This window comes from Cydia fagiglandana, chromosome 22 (genome assembly GCF_963556715.1).
Source record: "Cydia fagiglandana chromosome 22, ilCydFagi1.1, whole genome shotgun sequence".
Taxonomy (NCBI): domain Eukaryota; kingdom Metazoa; phylum Arthropoda; class Insecta; order Lepidoptera; family Tortricidae; genus Cydia; species Cydia fagiglandana.
The window spans coordinates 10,904,189-10,927,523 of record NC_085953.1 but is presented as its reverse complement, the minus strand read 5'-3'; the positions used below and the strand labels follow the sequence as shown (position 1 = coordinate 10,927,523).

General features: G+C 38.6%; 2 protein-coding genes across 3 annotated transcripts; one reads left to right on the top strand and one right to left on the bottom strand.

Moving 5' to 3' along the window:
- Positions 1-5,636: 5,636 nt before the first annotated feature.
- On the top strand, positions 5,637-10,404 carry LOC134675630 (beta-1,3-galactosyltransferase 5-like). 2 transcript variants are annotated; one of them, XR_010099780.1, is made up of 3 exons: positions 5,637-6,515; positions 6,859-9,989; positions 10,160-10,404. XR_010099780.1 is itself a non-coding variant. In XM_063533959.1 (2 exons), the coding sequence occupies exons 1-2, from the start codon at positions 5,771-5,773 to the stop codon at positions 7,131-7,133; spliced, it is 1,020 nt and encodes a 339-aa protein (XP_063390029.1). In that variant the 5' UTR covers positions 5,637-5,770; the 3' UTR covers positions 7,134-10,404. The 2 variants fall into 2 exon arrangements, 1 of the variants encoding a protein (XP_063390029.1); XM_063533959.1 differs by having other exon boundaries at positions 6,859-10,404.
- Positions 10,405-13,781: 3,377 nt separating this feature from the next.
- On the bottom strand, positions 13,782-17,536 carry LOC134675393 (facilitated trehalose transporter Tret1-like). The gene is made up of 3 exons (XM_063533597.1): positions 17,480-17,536; positions 16,734-16,869; positions 13,782-16,040 (listed from the first exon to the last, which is right to left on the bottom strand). Exons 1-3 carry the CDS (start codon positions 17,498-17,500, stop codon positions 14,725-14,727), a joined length of 1,473 nt encoding a protein of 490 aa, XP_063389667.1. The 5' UTR covers positions 17,501-17,536; the 3' UTR covers positions 13,782-14,724.
- Between the last annotated feature and the right edge of the window lie 5,799 nt (positions 17,537-23,335).

Below are 23,335 nucleotides of genomic sequence, written 5' to 3'. Positions count from 1 at the left end.
GCAAGTGCGAGTCGGACTCGCGGACGAAGGGTTCCGTACCATAATGCAAAAAAAGGCAAAAAAAAAACGGTCACCCATCCAAGTACTGGCGCCGCCCGACGTTGCTTAACTTCGGTCAAAAATCACGTTTGTTGTATGATAGCCCCACTTAAATCTTTATTTTATTCTGTTTTTAGTATTTGTTGTTATAGCGGCAACAGAAATACATCATCTGTGAAAATTTCAACTGTCTAGCTATCACGGTCCGTGAGATACAGCCTGGTGACAGACGCACGGACGGACGGACGGACGGACATCAGAGTCTTAGTAATAGGGTCCCGTTTTTACCCTTTGGGTACGGAACCCTAAAAAGCGTCATCAGTGTCATCACCCAGGACGCACACTTCATCTTATGATTCTTATGAACAAGAAGAATAAAACGTGGAACGGTGTGAACGAAGTAGAAAGCTTGGAGGATATAACCAACCGATTTTTGCGGGGGAGCGGAGCGGCACGTCAAATGTATACGTAACGTAAAAATAGCCATGTCAGATAAACGTCAGTTCATACAATGAGTATGATCATTGACCGCCTATTATCGACAGAGGGGAATGCCTGTTAATGGCTATTATATCCTCCTCTTCGTTTGGTTATATCCTCTAAGTAAGAAAGTGTCAACAACGCCAAGCCACAAATTGCACGTAAACAACCCGTATAACATATTTAGTCGTGGCGTGTGGGGCACGGAATGTACTGACTTTATATCAAGACAATGGCGGCGGAAAAGGTTAAGGAACCTAAAGAAGAATTACCTCGCAGCATTTTCTAAAGGCGTTCCCAGACAGCAGGTGATCCGTTTTGTTTCCTCTCGGCAACTCTATTGCGCAGATCTCCGGGTCGTGCGAAAAGAACTCCCTTCCCCTTTTGCATTCGTTGCAGCACATCTAATTAGTTGAATTGAAAAAATTAATTTAATAAAGCATGAACTTTCATATATAATAGATTGTTTGGTCTTGGTTAGGTCCCTCATATGTAGGGATAGTGGTCAGTATCAGGGTTGTGTTGGGAGCAGATGATCTGCCTCCACCTATAGAAAATGGACATAAGTCTAGCGCGTGTCTTACGAATGTTTTATCTTATGAGTTATGATTATGACCATGTAGAAAGCAGGACGATTCGACGAGTCGATCCATAGATAGGGATAGCAATTAGGTACGATAGGTAGAAAGGTAATAGTTATTGGATAGGTAAATGTAAAGAGGTAACATCATCAACATCACTTGAAAAGATAATATTAATATAGGTAGGTACCTATATACATTTTAAGTCCAAGTCCACCATTTTGTTTTATAGAGTGCCAGGAGCCAAACATACCTACGTAAAAACTTAACTATAGTGCCTCTTCCATGTCCCTCTTTACACCTTTCCCACAATAAATAAATAAGTAATTCTTTGCAAATTACGAGCAAATTCTGGCTGTGACTGCAAAATATTCGCGAGGAGGTATACAGTGCTTTACCTGTGCTGTATCGTTGAGATGGTCACACGACTGCATCGAAGTAAGCGTAAAGTTAATCCCATAATCACATTCATTCTTCTTTCTAAAACAATAGAAAATACACTATTTAAAACAACCAGTGATAGAATGTGAAGTGAATCTCAAATTGTGTCATTTTTCCCTGCTCGTTATCTTTGCCCATTTGGGGAATATCATGGTCGTATGATTATAATAATACCTATGTGTTCAAAACAATAATAAACAATATTATTTAAGCAGAAATTTGATAAGACTTGGTACTTAGCTATACAATTTATATTAAGTTATCAGTTAACACTTACTCGGTAAATACCTAAATACCTATGTCATTTTTACTACATGAAATGCCTGATATGATATACATAATAAGTATAATAACATTATACGCTTTTATATAAGTACTTAGTTCTTTTAATAAAATAAATGCGAGTCCGACTCGCGCACGAAGGGTTCCGTACCATTAGGTACGCAAAAATATCACTATTGTTTTGTGGAAGCCCAACTTAAATATTACTATATTCTTTTTTTATTATTTGTTGTTATAGCCGCAATAGAAATTTCCATTTGCCTAGCTATCACGGTTCATGAGATACTGACAGACGGACGAATAGACAGACAGTCGGACGGGCAGCGGAGTTAAGTACTAGGGTCCCGTTTTTGCCCTTCGGGTACGGAACCCTAAAAAGAACACGGTATCGTGACGTTTTAGTTTGTGCTTTACTTTATCTACTTATAGTTACTACTTTATCTTTCATTATGGTTTATTACGCTGCGTCTTACCTTACGTAAGCGAACAACTCGCGAACGCGACGCGGCGCGGCGCGGCGGGCCCAAGGCGTTCGCGTTCGCAACGAGATCGCCTACGTCCACGTAGGACACTTCTATAGGTATCAAAGGATTGATTCACCCCGTGCCGCATCGCTTCGCCTCGCGTTCGCGTGTTGTTCGCCTCGCGTTCGCGTGTTGTTCGCCTACGTCAGCGGTTCTCAAACTTTTTTGGTGATGGAACCCTTTTGGAAAGCGAAATATTTGACGGAACTCCAAATTAAAAATTTTCGTTCGTCACTGTGGACCTGATATACCTATAGAAGTGCTGGTTTTTTTCTTATTATGTATTACAAGTATTTTCGCGGAACCCCAACAGAGGCCTTGCGGAACCCTAGGGTTCCGCGGAACACACTTTGAGAATGGCTGGCCTACGTAGTACGCTGCGTTAGAACTACTTAAGTAACATGAGCTCAAAACATTCCTCGGATAAAAAGTTCACTTACTGGTTAACATCTTTGCAACATCTATCCATGGATTCCTTGCACACACTTTCATACCGGGAAGTATCTGGCGTTACCTCGAACGAGCAGTCTTCGGGTGTGGACAGCATCAGACCATTGCCTTCTCCATACTCACAACAGTTGTCTATTTCCTCCTTTATCTCGTCATACAAAGATCCTGCAATGTAATGATATTATTTTGACTCCGACCACGTTTAATTTGCACCGATTTAAACATAGGTGCATACCTAATTTGTTAATGCCAAATAAAGTATTATAAAGAAAGTTTTAGGAGCCGAATTCTCGCAATTATATTTATTTATGGAATAATAAATAAATAATAAAACACAATTTATTCAGTAACATAGAGTAACGTAACATTTCAATTATAAGTATCTGTTTAATTTTATAAAGTGTTCCTGTTATTTAAAATAGAAGTGGACATTCATATCATAGTAAAAGGTCAAAAATGTTCAGAAAAATGGGCGCCTTTACCGTGGGCGAATATTAATACAATTACTAGTACAAATAGTGCAATAAAAATTAACGACTCTGGTACATCCCTACATGTACATGACATCTACATACATCATGATGTATACATATATACATTGTATAAATGCATTTATAAAACAATTTATCAGATACTAACTGTGGAATTAAAGAAAAGAATGATGATGATGTCCTCCGTCTCCGTCGACGGCGACACCCGGACAAATCAGTATCAGGTATTCAGTAAAGCCTGACGTGCATGGGCTCGAACGTGACTTGCGAAACCGAGTTTTGTTTTAAACTTCCGGCCGCAAGACATGCAGTAAAGCTCGCCATTTGAGTCGTAAGTGTATGTGTAGGAGGGCTTGGGCCGAGATTTTCGAAGCTGGCGTTTAGCGTCAAAATCTTCGAGGCGTGCACTTTCGAAATCGTTGAGACCACGTTGACCGCAGTTCGCCAGTCCGATCTCCGAGTTGCAAGCTCCTCCCACGACTCACACGATATGCCGGTGGGCGACAGGTGGCGTTTCAGGACGTCCTTGTACCGTAGATATTGTCCACCGCACCGAAAAGAATAGCTATAATACCGGGCACCGCGCATGAGACACCCTGGTGCTACAAGCGTCTCTGGGGCCGTATGCTTGGGTGCCATCGACACTGTAGTAAAAAAAATACAGATTTTAATACTCACTTTCAGATGCTCTGCATAACAACACAATTCCACACAAGATACTTAATTTAAAAAACAAATTCATTGTCAAAGACATTTTTAGTCTGTTACATTTAATTGTTGTTACAATTAATGTTACATTTAATTTAAATTAACCATAAGTTATTATTTATTTTTAATGTATTTTCTTTAACTCAATTTAATTAGGTATTTTTATAATTTATTAAACTTATAAAAAAGCACCGGCAGTGCGTATGACACTCGCGAAATATAAGTTATAGTCTGTCAATGTGAATATCTCTCATTATATAGACGTTATCTCTTTGACCGGCATTGACATATTTAATTCTCCGAAATTACCGAAGGATGAATCACCACCCTGTCCCAGCCGAGACGTACTGAATCGACCAAAACAACCTATTTACACATGATAACAACAAAGCCCACACATAAACTTCATCGCACAACGTAGAGTTAAGCTACGAAAAGTCTGCAGCGATTTTGATAGCCCTCGCAGTACCCGAGTTATTGATACGTCATAATTTCATAGAAGTTTGACGTTTAAAATAATACTTGCACTGTTCGGGCTATCAAATCCGCTGCAGACTTTTCTTGGTCTGACTCTAATATCAGCATTGCGATACAGCGAGGAAATGCCTCCAGCATCCTTGGTACAATGTCTCGAGGGCGGGGCGTATCTTGAAAATTGGCGCCCTGGGCCAACACGTTTTGCCGCCCCAGAAGTCGAGGAAGAAAAACAAAATGAAATCGGCCAGGGGCGGCATACGCCACCCTTAGCGGATTGGCGCCCCGGGCTATGGGCGGCATGGCCCTAGGGTAAATATATACGCCCCTGCTCGAGGGCCTATTTGTATAAGTCTGTCATCATCATCATCATCTCAGCCATAAGACGTCCACTGCTGAACATAGGCCTCCCCCTTTTTTGGGGGGTGAATGCCATAATCGCCACGCTTGGCAGGCGGGTTGGCGATCGCAGTCGAGTACACCGAATTTGAGGGACGTGCTGCCCGTCCACCGGTGGTCTTGGACGTGGTTTAAGGACATACCCGGGTCCTGGACGTAGTTTAAGGACATATAAGTCTGTATCTTTAGGCATTTAAATAATAAATAAACAAACAATTTGTATATTTTCGGTAAGTTTGTAACATTTATTGGTTAAACCAACCAAACACAAAACCGCCTGGATCAGTCACAGAACGACCTGACTTTATTGACCTATAGTCTCTATCTTTAGGTATTTAAATAAAAGTAAACAAAAAATTTATACATTTTCGGGTAGTTGTAACATTTATTGGTTAACCAACCAAATACAAAACCGTCTGGAGTCACTGAACGACCTGACTTTAACCTACATTATTTTGATCATGTAATGTTTTCGTCTACCTTTAATTAGCTTAAGGAGCCATTTGTGGGTAGATTTTATTTACTTTTATTAAAGTTATTCATTTAGTTTAGTAGTACCACGTAAATAAATGCATTCTAATCATTATACATATAAGAGCTACCGACCAGTTTCTATACAGGTGGCTTTACTTTTTGACAAACGCGGGGAGCCCCCTAATATAAACGCGATGTTTTTTTTAATGTGCTCTATACAGAAAACGCACCGCAATATCTTATCTGTGACATCGCCGCTGTCAACTTGCTGTCAATCTGACAGTGACATTAATGACCGTCGGCCGTCGGTTTCGACGCGGAATCTCCGTAATTCCAATAATTTTTAACTGTTTGTTGTCAACATGTTGCAACCGGGATTGATTTAGTGTGTTTCATTTCCATATCGTGTTAACATCGAGGGATTACTATGTTCGAAAGGCAGAACGGTGAAAAATGCGAAATGATGTTCCTACATAAACTTGCGATTATTGTCGTCAGCGCTCTGCTGATATACGACTTCTATAACAACTCCACGCCTGTAGAAATACGCATTCAGAACCCTCAATTCGCTTTACTAGGCCCGTATAATACTACAGAACCAAGCCCGGTAGTAGATGACGTTAACGATCAACTTATCGATTTAAAAAACTTCTCTTTCAAAGTTAATCCACAACCTTGTCAGAACTACGACGCAGGACTGCTACTGGTCATAATAATATCTTCGAATCCGAGTAATTATGACAACAGGATGGTTATTCGGAACACTTGGGGGAGATCTGTAGATTCGACTAAAGTTGTGTTTTTGATGGGAGAGTCGGAGAATGCGAGTTTGTCTCAAAAGATTCAAAATGAATCGGCCATATTTGGGGATATTGTGCAAGGTAGCTTTACAGATGCTTACCGTAACATGACTTACAAGCATGTGATGGGTTTGAAGTGGGTTTCACATCATTGTCCAACAGCTAAGTACATTTTGAAGACGGATGATGATGTTGTGGTGAATTCTCATGCGTTGAGGCAGTTTTTGGCGCGGGAGCTGTCGCCGTGGGGAGCGAAGGGGCTGATTACATGTCAGGTGTTGGAGCACGCTTTGGTGCAGCGGTCACACCGGTCTAAGTGGAGAGTGTCACCAGCTGAGTATAAGCCACATTACTATCCAACATATTGTGCAGGTTTGTATTTAAATGTAGTAGTTTTAAAACTATACTCTTCAATCCGTTTATTTTATGTTGTCTACAGAAAAGATGTATAACCTTAACCTTAACTTTTACTAAAAGAGTGGCTAAGTCCGCCCATAATACTCACTTTCTTATTTCTCGTTTTTTATTGCATAACTTATTTACTTACTCGGTTGGCACAATGACCCAAAACCTGGACCTACGACACAAGAAGACCCAATAATATTTAGGATAACCAACAAGATTAGGTACTTTTTATAATGGAAATAACATGAAGAAGAAGTCATGTAATATGCCAAAAATGAAAGATTCTTTAAAAATCGACTAATTCTTTCAGGTTGGGCCATCCTCTACTCCCAAGATGTGGTGCCCCGACTGCTCAAGACAGCCCAATCCACGCCATACTTCTGGATCGATGATGTCCACGTCACCGGCGTGGTGGCCCAGCAGATCGGCGTGGCTCGCACTCCGCTGGCCAGCCTCGTGCTGTCTCGGAACCGGGCCACGATGCTGACATCACTCGGAGCTGATTATGCTGGGAAGTTCTTGTTCGGACCACCGGATATTAGTGTTAGCAAGATCTCGCAGATATGGAAAGCTATTCCAGAATAGATTTTAAGGGTACAGACACAACTAAAGGCCTGTTGTAATAGGGTCACTGATATAGTTATCGGCCACTCCAAGTCCATAGCAATTGGCCACTCTAAACAATAAGATTTCCATGTTTCTTTCTGATTAGAGTCACAGAATAAATAATAGTACTACCGTACAGAAAGGAAGCTTCCTACAAAACCGAAGTTTGACAGCGGTTCAGGGTCGAATCATGCTATCCCTTTCTAATACATGGCACTATCCCTTTCGGCCAATTAGGGTTGTCAAAATTCAAGTGATTATCTTATCTGTGGTCGTGCACGCAAAAGGAAGTCAAGTGGTGCCAACCCTAATAATTGCTCGGATCAATGCTGAGCCGAGCGGAGCCGAGTTTGGCCGAAGTCAGGAGCTTCGCACCCCTGTTAGAGTGGCCAATAGGGATGTTTCCTGTATTTAAAATAAATTATATCACGTCATGCACGAAATAAAGCACCAGATAATTATTAGATAAACATAGATAGCATACATGTATATTTTGACATAATTTCAATTTAATAAACAGGTTTGAACTAAAAAAGTTACTTAAATATCAGTTTTCATATGAATTCCATATTGCCAAATCGTTTTGACAGTTGTAAAAAAGAAACTGATTTGACTAGTAGGAGAATACCCTATTAATTTATTCGTCAATAACTGTAGCAGTCACCCTATAGTTAGATAAATAACTAAGTGCCTTTAGTAATAGCCATTATTTTAAGTTTGTCAACCAAAGATAAATGAACTATAATCGAAATAAATTAAGAATATTTATAAACTTATTTTTACCAATGCTTAGAACTTTAAACATCTGTATTATTTACAATGTATAGTTTATTTTCGTGTTCCGTAAAAAACTTTGTTCACGGAACACTTATTTTTACTGGAGACACTGCCAAGCGTGGCTCACTCCGCGATTTCGGCGCTTTGCAGTTAACAGGTAGCTACAAGCACATCCGTGCCACACCAATTTTGGTGGCTAGCCATAAGCCGCGCGTGGCGCTGTTGCCACCTAGTGGTCAAATCTGTCCTAATCGTGACAGACGCGTTTTGTTAGAGTAAATCTGCTGTACCTAGTACTATTATTTATTCTGTGTCACTGCTCTGCGATAGCTTGAGAACGTCATATGCACCATCTCATTCTTTTATTAATAATCCTTTGTATTGTTGTTGCAACTTATAAATATTTATGTATTTAGGTATAGTCACTATAGTCAGCAGCCGAGGTAGCTTATTAGATAAGATAATAAAAACCGGGCAAGTGCGAGTCGGACTCGCGAACGAAGGGTTCCGTACCACAATGCAAAAAAAAAAAAAAAACGGTCACCCATCCAAGTACTGACCACTCCCGACGTTGCTTAACTTTGGTCAAAAATCACGTTTGTTGTATGGGAGCCCCATTTAAGTCTTTATTTTATTCTGTTTTTAGTATTTGTTGTTATAGCGGCAACAGAAATACATCATCTGTGAAAATTTCAACTGTCTAGCTATCACGGTTCGTGAGATACGGCCTGGTGACAGACGGACGGACGGACGGACGGACGGACGGACGGACAGCGAAGTCTTAGTAATAGGGTCCCGTAAACCCTTTGGGTACGGAACCCTAAAAATGTATTCAGAGTGCGAAGCCAACATGCCAATCGCTTACGCTCCGTAGTGAATAAAACACAGCTGTCACTGTCGCACTAATAAAGAAGAGTGAGAGAGACAGCGTTTCGTTATCGTAGCGCAAACGGTTGTCACCTTGGCAAGGCACGCAGGACGTAAAACTGTTAAACATTAGGTATCTATTGAGGAAGACAAAAGAAAAAAAAGTGTGTGGATATTATTGAACACTTCGTTTGCTTAGAAACTTTTGCTGCTGACTATGTCTTGACTAAGTAATGCTCTGGCATTTTGAGCTTATGCATTTAATTATCCTTAGTATTTTATTGTATGTATCATCTAATTAAGAGAAGATTTCAAATATTAAATACACTTAAATTAAGGGCGATGAACTAAAAATGTACAGAAAGGTGTGTTCCCATTTGTTCCCACATCGCGTAACCCCTAGAATGAATCGTTCCCGCCGGGGACAAATGGACATATCGTCGGGTGACAAGCAAAAGTCACTAACTAACACCATTGAAATTATTGGACAATAAACCGTGTTACAAGTGTAATAAAATGCATTGTTACTTTAATTTTTTGATAGTACTTAGTGAGTTTTGCTTGTCACCCGACGATATTCTCTTCCACCTAGGCCCAATTTGACTCGAGAAATTGAATGGCTGTTAACGATTTGTGTAAGTACCTTTAACTAAGGCATACAGCTTTTAAGAAATCGAAGTATTAAACATGCCTATTACAGAAACATAGGTGTATATGTCGGCGGCCGATCGTATAAGATCAGGCAGATCGTAATGTTCCTGTTTTATTTAGTCGTATGGCACAAGTACATAATATAGGCAATAAATTAAGAATTAAAATTACAACAAAACAATTATTAAGTCAGATGTCAATATTCAGTGTGTTCAGCCATGCGAAAATAGGCCTAGGCGGGGCTCCGTCGACTCAGAGAACGGGTGAAAGATTCGTCGTCGTCGGCGACCGATCGTGAGATCAGACAAATCGTAATGTTCCTGTGTAATGTTTTGACGATAGGCAGGATAGGTTCGTTAGGTTGCTTCATATGCCCGAAGGGCAAACTGCCCAGAAATAGGAGCCCCGCGCGTAGCGGGGCTCCGTCGACTCAGAGAACGGGTGAAAGATTTTCACGTTTCACGATATGCCTAGGAACTTCACGATATGCCTGATCTTACGATCGGCCGCCGACATATACACTGAGTGTACCGCAGTGGCGTGCAGTGCATACAAAAAAAGGTAGGCACTAGGGTAGGCAGTCCATACAAAATGACCAAAAAAAAAGTTGCCGATTTTTATAGTTTGCGTTACATTCCTTCAAGAATGACTCTTCTAGAGCCCGATTTAAGTCTTATCTCCACTGCACGCCACTGGTGTACCGTGTTTAGTGTCGTAGTCTAAACTTACCTCTACTCGTACAAAAAAAATGGCCTATCGTGATGCTGATTGTATATAAATTAATTGGATAGCAAAGAATACCATAGTAATTATTTGGTGCTTACGTCACTTTCTCCAGTCAAATTGGGCCTTAATTTTGCCATAATACTCATATATTTCATCAAATATGTTAGTAAAATAGCTAAGATATTATATTCGATGTGCCTTCATTGTTTCGAATAAATAAGCAAAACAATACAGTTTTTTTGTTTATGAGGGACAGTAAAAAATAACGACCCAGTTTAGGGTCTAAGAAAAAACCCAATCGTAAGTGTTACGTTATACAGGGTGATTTTGTTATCACTGACCAAACTTTAAGGGGTGAATTATGTGGTCCCTTGATGACATAGAGTTTTAAGTCATAATGTATTGTTTGTCATATTATCACTAGTCCTAGAACTGAAACTGTTAACTTTTCAGGATTTTCGTAAGGTTATCAAATAGATAGGTTAGGTTTGTTTTATGGCAATCCTGAAAAGTTACGCGTTTCTAAACCGAACAAATTATGACGAAAATGCGGCCAAACAATACATTATGACTTAAAACATTTTGGGAAACAATAGAGACCCGGTGAATATACTTTATATACTGTAGGTCATATAAGTACTGAACAACTAACTTTTACTCCCAAAGTGGCGAAAAAAATTCTGTCATTTTGGTTTATCAAATTATCAGAGTCAATGTTTTCTATAGAACAGCAGATTTTTTTGGCCTCATAGTAAAAGTTGATCAGTATGACCTATTCACCCCTCAAAGTTTGGTCAGTGATCACAAAAGCACCCTGTATAAGATGTTATTGTTCCAATAGAATTAATAAAATCCAAAGATAAGGTCTTTTTGCAATCATTATTGACTTTGACCGAGATATGTATGTTTAAATAAAGATCACAATAATAGATGACGCAACTCTGGTTTTTGATAGGTTTAGACTGGGTTATTCGATAGTTTGTTCACACCAACTCAGAATCATAGCATCCAATCTAATGTAGAAAAAATATTTTGAGAGAATATAAACTCAAAATTTAGGTGCTCGGGGGCGATTTTCGAATTTCGAGCGCTCGTTTTCGTGTGGCTCCCTTCAATGTGGAGTGGAGGTAATCCACTAATAGGCATTTACCTAAATTCTACTAATAGAATTGAAAACGAGTGGTTCCCATTTGTACTGCTCGTATTTCAAAAGTAACAATACGCCGTTTTCCACAGATTTTCGAGTGACGAAATCGAGCACTCGAAATTAGAAAATTGATCACATCTGAAAATATAGATACGGACGACCAAGTGCCAAAAATATGTATACACCTTAATATATTAGCAATAATTAACGTCGTCTGGACCTACTCGTACATATTTTTGGCACTTTGTACGTACTAGTTTTTTCAGGCGTGACGTACTTAGTATTTTTTACATTAACAGTGAAGTGTAGGTGTCGTACGAAACACATGCAACTTTCGTCCTCGCTTTTTGGGTAAAAAAAAATAGAATCACGTTTAAGTACTTTTATTTGTTTTATGATATTAATAGTAAAAAGATTATTTTTATTTAGTCACATTACATACAAAATTATTATCACGCATATCTATTTACATTTATGACATTCTTACAATCTAGATCTCGCTCATCTCATCACAATTAGTTATTTATTATAAGTATAACCACGTATTATAATTATTATACCGTAAAACGGGGTCAACAGAAATCGCGGGGTGAATAGAGAAATTTTAAACTTTTTCTTTAAGTTTTTATATTTTAAACGTACATCTCTAAAATCAGATTTTTTGGAATACGTATGTAGTAGACTATTTATTCTCTACATTGATACCAAAAGAAGTTAATCAAACTGCCTAAAAGTTAGATTTTTTTTACTCTAAAGGAAGGCCTCACCGAGGTAAGAAATGAAGCCTGTCTGAACTTTGTTCTAGCGGTAAATGTAGTGACATTAACGTAGTTAGAGTTAGATAACCTGGTAATATAGTATCTGTAGTACCTAAATAATAAATAATATCACCAATTTTCTCTATAATGAAGCATTTTTATGCAAAAAACTATCAACAAGCAATTTTACGTGAAAAAGGGGTCAGTGGACACGCATATGGGGTGAATAGTTACATCATAGGGGGTGATTAGATACCACAAAGGGGTGAAAAAACACGCGACACAGACACGAAAAAATATTTTTGTATAAAATAACTGTTTAACAGATATATATGTATACTATTTGCCAATAGAGTATCGACATAATAATGACCAAATTCGATGCCTATGACAACTAAAACTTCACATTTCTATTCACCCCTTTCGTGTGTCTATCGATCCAACGGGCAGTTTTCTTTGATTTTCTCTGAATTGGGTGGGTCAAAATTGATTTCACAAATGCAAAATTGAAGAACTAACCAAGACATATAAAATGATGTCTAAATTTTTACTTTATCATTTGGATTCAATATTGGTGAAAATCGTCCTTGAAGTTCAAAATTGTGTCTTTTCCCCCCGTTTTACATAAAAGAAGCTCTCAAAACATTTTTGTCTTTAAAAAAACGTTCCAAATGACAGACGCTTATTGACTGGCGGTAAATAAATATACTTCAGTAATTTGAATTATTTCCGTACAAAAACTGGGATTATTTCCGTACAAAAACTGGGATTATTTCCTTACATGCGAAATAAATTTTCATATCTATATAAATACCTAGTTATTATTAATATTAAAGTCATATCAAATCAGAAGAAACAAAGGTAGGTAGATTTTATCTGGGACAACCTGCATAAAATAAAACATTTCGTGATGGTTATGATATTGTTTCGTTATTATTCTGTATAAATTGTCCGATAAAATCTTTTCTGATGACTTCATTCTTATTCTATAACACGAAGTGAATTAGAATAATTTGCGTTCTTGAAATAAATGGGAATACAAATATACCTATTGTTTAATTGGCAGTCTAACGCTACGTCTTACGTAGGCGAACAACGCGCGCCGCGCCGCGCCGCCTGACATTCGCGTGCAAATCGCGCCGCACCGCGTTCGCAACGAGATCGCTTACGTAGGACACTTCTATGGGCATCAAAGGATTGATTTCGCCGCGCCGCGCCGCGCCGCGTTCGCGCGTTGTTCGCCTACGTAAGACGTAGCGTAAGAGTTAGACCAAGAAAAGTCTGCAACGATTTTGATAGCATCACGCAGTGCAAGTATTATTTATATACCTACATACCTACGTCATCATTTCATAGACGTTTGACTTTTAAAATAACACTTGCACTGCGTGTGCTATCAAAATCGTTGCAGACTTGTCTTGGTCTGACTCTATCATTATTTCAACATATCGCTCTCTTGGTGATAAACGGAATTAACTCAAAATTCGTGTGTAATTTGGTATCGTCTTGGGTCGTCCCATTCGTTTTTCGTCAAGTTCTTAAATTAGTCCTAATCTGCTTTCGTCACTCATTCTACATTGAAAGCCACCGACCATTGTGACGAATGTAGCATGAGTGACGAAAGCAGAATAGGACTAATTTAAGAACTTGACGAAAAACGAATGGGACGACCCAAGACGATACCTATAATTTTGTTTTTGTATTAAAACAGCCTCTGTTTTACATCTCTGATTTACACGGAACAAATAGCAAAGAGAATAATTACCTACTTGGGTGCAGGTTTTTTTAGGACTTATTTGTGACTACAAGTACCTATTTATTTATATTAATGCTTGCTGTGCTTAAGTATACTTATAGGTATTTAAGTACCTACTTTAAATGTACTTATGTGTCACACTTCCTGTTCCTTATTGAATATAGCTAAAATTGGTAATTATAATTTAACTGGTTAACTAAAAAAGAATATTTGTGACCTTCCACGGGTAAAGGTACCTTGTGTTCTACAGATTTGCGCATGCTCCGATACCAATGCGATGCTATTATGCGACGTAAGCGCCAACCGCCATAAGGCACCTTTATCTGTGGAACGTCACATTTTCGTACGTGCCATAGTAAACTTTATTGTACCGAGATCAGTGCTACAAATAGTCACTGTTATTATTGCTACCTATATTAATTATCACTTTAATACCTGCTTGGAAAGGCTGGGTATACATACTTAATTATTTAAATTAATAGGTACGGGTACGAAAGAGACTTATATCCTCTAGCTAGAGAATCTTTAAATCTTGAAACCTTCACAACGCTCAAGGTTCACTATTTATAATCTTCGTTTACTCAGCTTTCAATATAGAAAACACGCTGCAAACAACTTTTCATTCAAATCTTTATATCAACATATACCTACATATAAGTAGGTACCTAACTCTTTCTGAGTGTTTGAATTAAAACTAAGTAGCAACTAGTTAAAAACGCTGTATGGTACTTGTCATGTATCAATTTAAATTTAATTATGTACATTTTACTATAGTCTGTGTATCTCACAGAAGACATAATTATTTTTTGTCTGTGGTGAGACCTATTTACCTACCTATTATGTAAGAGCATTTGTAGTCTTGTTGTTACTATTTCTTTTTTATAGTTCTCACTTGAGCATATCTTTGCCCAGCATAAGACTCATTTCAGACTCTACATCCTTCTCCGGTTTGCCTTTAAAGCTATCTTCAATGTCTTGCAAAGTTCGATCTTTCGTCTCTGGCAATAAGGCATAAATTATAATAAGGCACACTGATAATAGAGCTGAATATACTAAGAAAGCTCCTTGAACTCCAATCGAGGAATATAGATGAGGAGCTGTCTTCATAGACACCACGAAAGATGGAGTCAAGAATGACGTAGATAAAGTAGACCCTAAACTTCTATAAGCCAATGGAAATACTTCACCACATATAACCCAAGTTAATGGAACTAAACCTAAACAAAATGATAATGTATAAAGAATCATTAATGTCATTGGAGCTGCGTCTAAAAACAAAGAATTAGAGAAGACATTAGAATTTCTTAAGTATACAAATACTGAGATTAAAGTTAAAGATAACACCGTCATAAGCCCGCTGGTGAAAAGAATAGTTCTACGTTTAAAGATTTTCAAAAGGAATATAGCGAAAAATGCACACACTGTTCTAAGTAAATCAATAACGGTGAATTGCCATACTACCTCGCTAGCGTCTTCCTTATCTAAAACTGCTTTCAAGATCTCATTTCCATATGCTGGGACCATATGAGCTCCTCCAAATTCAAATACTATCAATATGCTTATAGCTATTATTGAAGGCTTATAAAACTCCACTTTCCTGAAGATCTTCAAGACATCTTTTAAGGAGTCGACGAATCTCTTCAAAAACCGTTTCTCCACACGTTTTTCTTCTGAAACTAGCGCTTCTCTTTTCTGTGCCTCTATCATAGCTTCCAATTCTGCTTGTTGCTCCACCCCATTGCCTCTTAACCATCTGAATGCTTTCTTCGCCTCATCGTATTTCCTCTTCGACACCAGCCAGCTTGGTGACTCTGGTGACAAACTAATAATCCCTAAAGCTATCACTGGGAAAACAGCACATACCATAGCAGTCACCTTCCATGTTAAATGAGCTCCCCAAAGATGGGATAAAAATATCCCTAAACCCAGAGATATAGCGAAGGTTCCTAAGAAAGCGCCTCTGTATTTCGGGTCCGTGTATTCTGCGACTAAGATGGCTGCTAGAGGAGTCCTTAAGCCTAATGCTAGACCATGTAGGAGCCTGGCTATGAGAAACATGGGAACACTGTTGGCTAGCACGAAGACTATCCAGCCGAGTAATGCAGGTACAATGGAGATCAGGTTCGCCTTCTGTCGGCCGAAACGCGACATCAACACGGGTGATATGAAGTTACCGACGATACCCATGGCGCCTACCGCTGAGGCTGAAAATGAAAAGATGTTATGTTAGTATTTATGAAGCTGTCGCGATTGGGAAATAGGTTATAAAAAGTGTTGTTTGGTTATAGAGGCGTGTACTTCATTTTATGTCTAAAATGCTATTCCAAATTCAGCAATAAGTGAAGATAACATAACATCAGTAACAAGTAAGTAATTGACTTTTTCATCTGAAAATGTTGAAATAAACGGTCTTTTATCTGATAATACTTGATTCTATGGAAAGATTTAACAGCGTCGAACTAAAACTTGGCTTCCTAAATAATAATTAGATAAAAACAAAAGAGTAGCGTTTGTTGGTGGACTGTTCCCCTATATCTGGGAAACCCTTCGAGCAATGTGTCGGAAGCCGGTGTTGCTCGAAGGGGAAACCATATCACCGTGATCACTGTTCAATACAATACAGACCTATCCATGATAAGTCTTGAGTCGTCAAGTGCAGTGACTGCCGCGTATCGCCGAGCTGGACCACCACACTGCTGAGATAGATGTTCAAACTGACCTATCCAAGTATCCACAACATGTCGTACACCGTGACGAGTCGCTGAGCTACGCGATCAGCTAGAAAATCATACGACTGCGATAGATGTTCAATACTGGCCGATCCATGACATTGACATGTGATTGTCTGCCTCGCTGAGCTGAAAACCATATAACTGCGAGAAATGTTCAAAACTGACCTATCCATGACATGTCGTGTGAGGTAAGGTGTAGTGGTTGCCGCGTGTCGCTGAGTTGTGCGAACAGCACAGCTGGGTAACCGTGTGCACAGCCATGACCTGCGATGTTCAGCGCTGCTCCGCTTACTACGAACGCCTGTAAAATTTAAATAAGATTATTACGTTCACGTGGTAGAGTATGTGGAGATGGGCAGAGCACGTCTGCCGAATGCACCCGGGATGATGATAAGCCAAATTATTCTGGATACCACAAGATGGATCTCGTGGCAAACGAAAACCAAAACGAAGATGGCGGAAGTGGCAGAACCTTAAATTTTGTATATATTGGCGGGGGCGGAATATACAAAATAAACGAAGTACCTGCTCGTATAGCCCATAGCATAGTCAGTTAGTGACTACCTAAAGCAGGAGGTCCCGGGTTCAAATCCAGGTAATGGCATTTATTATGTTCATCACTAATATGTGTTACCTACTGAGTTATGGATGTTATCTATAAGTACATATATCTAATCTAATACTTTTAAACGAGCAATTCTTGTTTATTTATTTATATACAGAGTGGAAAGATAAGTCGGGCCCTGGAGGGAAACTACCTTAAATCCTTAAGCTGGCTCATTTTACTTAAAGGAGACATTCCTTTATTTTAAAAAAGAAACAAAACTGCATTCAAAGTATTGTCCCCAAATATTATTGTCTTTAACTAAAAGTTTAAATCGATTTAACATTATCTAAGATTAGGTACGTACCTGTTTAATGAATTGTTTCATTTTACCGGTGTGCCAGTGATCTGAAAACAAACGTAAATTAAAAGAAATTAAAATTAAATCTTAATTTTTAGACTAAATTTTTTGCGGTAGATGTCGCTAGGGTCCCCTTTGCCCATAATATGGTGGAAATCGATCGGTCGAAAGGCCGTGAGTTCAAGTCTCAACTAAGACAGTAATTTTTCCACTTTTAAATTTATTCTAAGGTTAAATTAAAGTAAATCCCAGTTACTGTAAGTTTGTAATAATGAAATTTGTTCCTTTTGCCTTTAAGTTACTAAATGTAATGTAAACTACAGAAACTGGTTGGGTCCCGTGATATGTTTTATCTTAAGTGGAAATTTTATAAAATGTTCATTATTTTTTATAATTTTGACTACTTTAGGGCCTTTCAGATTCTCAAGAATCACGGTACTTAATAACTCCTAGCTCTAGCTTTTAATTATGTACTCCTTTTGGTATAGGTTAACTTGAAGAGATCCCTCTTAGAGATAAGTTCCACTTTGTAGGTACTACACGTTTAAATATGTTTTATAAAGTGTTTACCTACTTACTTCTTGCTTATTCTCCGCTACTATGTAAAGATATGTTCATTTATGTACTTCGTTACATAATATATAGGCAGACAAAGAAAAACTACAATTAACATCACATAATCACAGTTATTGTAGTGATACCACTTATACTTAACAAGGGGGCAAACGCCGCAAACGTGTAATCGCTTCGATTCCATCTTCCGTCTGTTTAAGCGCCACTTCACACTAACCCGGGGTTAACCGGTTAAACTGTTAACCCAGAGCCAAATCGTACTGGTAACCATGGTAACTCCAGGTTTAACCGGTTAACCCCGGGTTAGTGGGATGGTGCAAGTGACCAAAAAAGATTACCGACTTAGGCGAGAAGCATTATGTTAATTTGCCATTTTTAGATTTAATGCCTCTAGACTAGATGGTAGACTGTCCTATATACGATTATTAAAATTATATGCCTGTTCCGATCCCTGTATGCAAAATAAAGCCCGCGTGAAGTGTAGGGGGCAGCACCTGCTTAGAAGCGTAAATTGGTTTCAGTGTCGATTATGGTTTCTATCACGGGTTCCAGTTGTCAAAACGGACAATACCTAGGTACTTATTATGTATTATAATATAAATAATTAATACCTACCGTATACCATGAATTAATGTGATGTTAAAAATGCTGGACTAAACATACCTACCTACGTACAGTTGTTGTAAATGTACTGTATCGGAATCGGAACCCTTTACTAATAAAGGTAAGGTAAACGTACTAGTGCTCGACATGCTAATGCCCAATAGATGACACCTTGCTCCTCTATTGACAATCACTTAAGTTTCAAGATGACATGTACTGGGACTGGGACCGCGTCGAGCACCAGTACGTTTACCTTAATACTTTTTTAGACTTATCGAAGTCTATTTTAAGTCTCATTCTTTGTTCATACCCATTTCATACCAGTTCAATAGTAGTCGTCGGCTTACATGCTTATGTCAAATAAAACAATAAAGAAAAAAAAACCGGGCAAGTGCGAGTCGGACTCGCGCACAAAGGGTTCCGTACCATAATGCAATAAAAAAAAAACTAAAAAAAAAGCAAAAAGAAAAACGGTCACCCATCCAAGTACTGACCACTCCCGACGTTGCTTAACTTTGGTCAAAAATCACGTTTGTTGTATGGGAGCCCCATTTAAATCTTTATTTTACTCTGTTTTTAGTATTTGTTGTTATAGCGGCAACAGAAATACATCATCTGTGAAAATTTCAACTGTCTAGCTAACACGGTTCGTGAGATACAGCCTGGTGACAGACGGACGGACGGACGGACGGACGGACGGACAGCGAAGTCTTAATAATAGGGTCCCGTTTTACCCTTTGGGTACGGAACCCTAATAAAACAATAAAGAAAATGACAGCAAAATGAATGCTAAGTGGTATAGGCAGGATATGTTATCTTAAGTATGCTGTCAAATGTCGTGCAAGATATAGGTATAGGTATGTCGAATAGGTAAATGGTTCAATATACCGGGTGTAGCATGTAACAGGAGCAAAAACTGTAGGCTGTAGGTACTCCTCAAATTGACCAACATTTGATCAGCTACTTTTAAAAACAACTTGTGTATTGATTTTTAATACACTTTATTTTTCGCACAAAAACTCAGCCTCACTTTCAGAGAGGGAACGCGGCCAGTGTCCTGGGAACAATGCCTCGGGCTAATTTAGCACATGGATAATTGCGACCATCACATCGTTTGATAATTTGATGATAAACTGATGACAAAATTGAAAAATAGTGGTGCGCCAATGCTAAGAATATTCTCGGGTTGAATGGGAAATATTGCCGTACCAGGAATAATAACCAAAAGAATGGGGAATATTGCCGTGAACACAGCACATCACTGACAAAAATTACAGTGCATAATATATGGCTTTGATTTAATTTTAATTACGTTAATATTTAAATACATATTTTTATGGTGTATGTAGTTATTAGTTATTACCTACTTTGTAAATAGCCTACCGATGATGATAAGAGAAATTATTTATCCATGTGACTACTTATGTAGGTGTACGTCTTTCCCATCACGGAACGATGGTATTCCGGACCTTTGAGAGGCGTGCGCGGAGCCGAAGCCAACACGTAGAGGCCCGTTTGACACTTTAATGAAATGTAAGGGGTACACCGAGTGGTTGCTGCCCTTGCCCATGTCATGAGAGAGATTATTATTAACGTTGTCATGGATAACTAAAATTATTATTTTTTACTTGCTTGATGAAAATAATGGAACCATTTGATTCCTTATAAGTATTTTATTGAACAATAAATTGTGTAGCAACTATCTATACCTACCTGTATAAGAACGCAACCGCGACTGATATCATTAAAAAACTTGTGATCTAGCCTATTATAAATAGGTATCCATTGCCCATGCGCAAAATGCGTGATAGGGAAAATAGGTACAATCTACAATAACACAAAAACTGATAGATTTCAATAGGCACATATGTAAAGGTTTTTGTAAGTCTCAATCAAAGGGTACGGTAAAAAACGGTACAGCATGAGATTCAACTTGTCAAACATTTTTTGTTTACCTAAATCAGTTTGGTAAACAATCAGCTAGCTACTTTTGTTAGCTCAGTTTCCCGACATAATGTTTTGAGAGCTCAATACCACAGTTACGTATTTCAGTTTAAGTAATTTTCAATAGTTGCGCTATTTATTAAAGATGCACCGGATATCCCGTTACTATCCGGTATATTGCCTATCCGGCCATCATTTTACTATCCGGCCGGATACCGGATATTGAACTACTATCCGGCCGGATATCGGATAGTAACATTTCTTAATTTCGGAATAAACAAATTGGATTTATGAATCAGACACGGTCATAATCGTACTTGTTATTATTTTAAAACAATTTAATTATTCCACTGACTTGCACGCGCATTAATTTCGAGCCTAGAAATGAGTCCGCGCGAACGTTTACTTTACTAGGAAACAGGTCAAACGAGCAAAATGCGCAGCTGAAAAACCGAAATGTAGGTATAGTTCCGGTGGCCGAATATTCGGCGACCGAAAACCGGATATTCTGTCGATGGTCAGGCCGAATATCCGGTATCCGGTATCCGGGCAAACAACTATCCGTTGCATATCTACTATTTATTTTAACGGTCTCTGTATTCTAGTCTGTAGTACCCTGCTTACGTGGCTGGAGGTCCTGGGTGCGAATCCCTGTCAAGGTAGGTATGGTATGGACAATGTAATTATACCTAAACCATTGATGGTCAGACCTTGATTTGAAACCTATATTTTTGAAATAACATCTTAACTAAGGGATTTTTGAAAATTCAAGACCTGAAATTCAAATCGATTTGGGATTGAAATTTTTTACAGCTCTTATGCGGACGAATTTGCGGGTCTTAGCCCGCAAATTCGTCCGCATTGTTGGCCACCGTCTTAGTCTTAGTCTAAGACGGTGGCCAACAAGCGTGCAGAAACCATCTGCACCATCAGAAATACAACACCACATACTTACACTCTATAGAGTAAGTAGCACTGCTATTAAGGCATCTTTGGTATGGAGATACTTCCCCAGATGGGTCCTACATTTCTTTTGCTTACACGTGCGTGGCTTGCTTACACCTATCAACCTTTGTGCATTCCGACAAGGTTCCAACGCGCCGCTCATGACAGGCATAGTGTCAAAGGGTTAAAGGCACACCCGTGTCCCCGGTGGTGGGCCACTTTCCACAACAGCTGTCTTTGCTGTTATCCTAGATCTCAGTTCTAGAAACATTTGCATAGACGATTGGCTGCTGCTTCCATATTTATCGTTATAATGATTTATAAATCAGCACTAATTGCTGTGATTAAATAACAATAGAATGACGCTGCGCTGCGCGGCTGCCGATGAACAAGATTGTGAAAAATTAATTAAACAATTATAGCATTGTCTACATGCTATTCATGTTTTCCTATAGGTGTATAATGGACTAAGTTATCCACGCGACAAATCGAGCATCACTTTTTAACACAAGGCATTTGAAAAGGACAGGCACTGTCATTATCACGCTATCACGTCGATAAGCCCGACCATCCTAACCATGCTAGTAGTTTTTTTCTATAGATAGAAAATTAAAAGGGATTTGACCTGCTCTTGACCAGTTTATGTCATCTGATAGTTCGACGATAAATTGTCATTAGGTTTTAGATTATATCTATGACTTTAGATGAAAACAATTAAAATAAGTAAGAAGGCGATTGCAAAAGGAAGACTAAGAAAATAACTAAGTGGAAACTCCAACAGAAGAAACCAAAAGGAAAGCCAAGAAAACGGTGGATAGGCACGTGGACGAGCTGCAGAAAATTGGAAAGTAGATTCCGACCAAGCTAATTTTGCACCGATTTGAACAGAACGAAGTGACGTAGTGACATATTTTCATACAAATTTGACATTAATGATGGCATTACCACACTTTGTCATTGCAAACGCCATGCAGATTTACCTTGGTCCGACTCCATCTAAATGACAGTTGAACATGCAAAAATATATAAAGTCAGCTTCCCCCTCTCAAAAAGTACAAATTTGAAGCGTGAAATGAGTTGAGAGCAAAATGTTAAGTATATATGTACCTATTAAATATATCGATTCGGACAAAGTGCTAAAATACACACTACGTATGGGCAATAAGGTCGCGTATAAGTTACATATAACACTTTAAACACTCGCGTTTTGTGCACATAATTAATGACATTAACGGCATTAATGTCATTACATTAGCTAGTGCAACCTGGCTGAAACGTCGGAAAAAAGGTAAAAATAATGAAATTTTATCGCGTTAGGTTAATGACATTAACTACGCGTAACATACATATTATTGACTTTTTGTTCGTGTCCTTATTTACTATTTACATAATAAAATATACCACTCCAAATACTGCATGGGTGTTCAGAAGATAATACTGCCGGCAATGTTGCCAAGAATCGGTCAGTGTAAAAAGTGCTTACTGCTTTTACCTCCTTTAAAAATATGGCGGGGCAATTTATTTTTACAACTAGAGACCCACCCCGGCTTGGCATGAGTTGCCTCCCGGTCACACTTACGTACAAATTTACAAGTGCGACAGAGAGGCAACACGTCGAACGCGCGGTTCGCGGTTGGCCCTCCGTAGCTTTCGAGATTACCGCGAACATACATATACACAAACAGACAGACGTGGCTGGGGATTTTTTAAGCTGTAGTAATGTAAATGTTCCTTACAATTAGAAAGCTTCCCTAATAATATTCCCTCTCCTTCCTTTTTCCTCTCCCTATTCAGCGA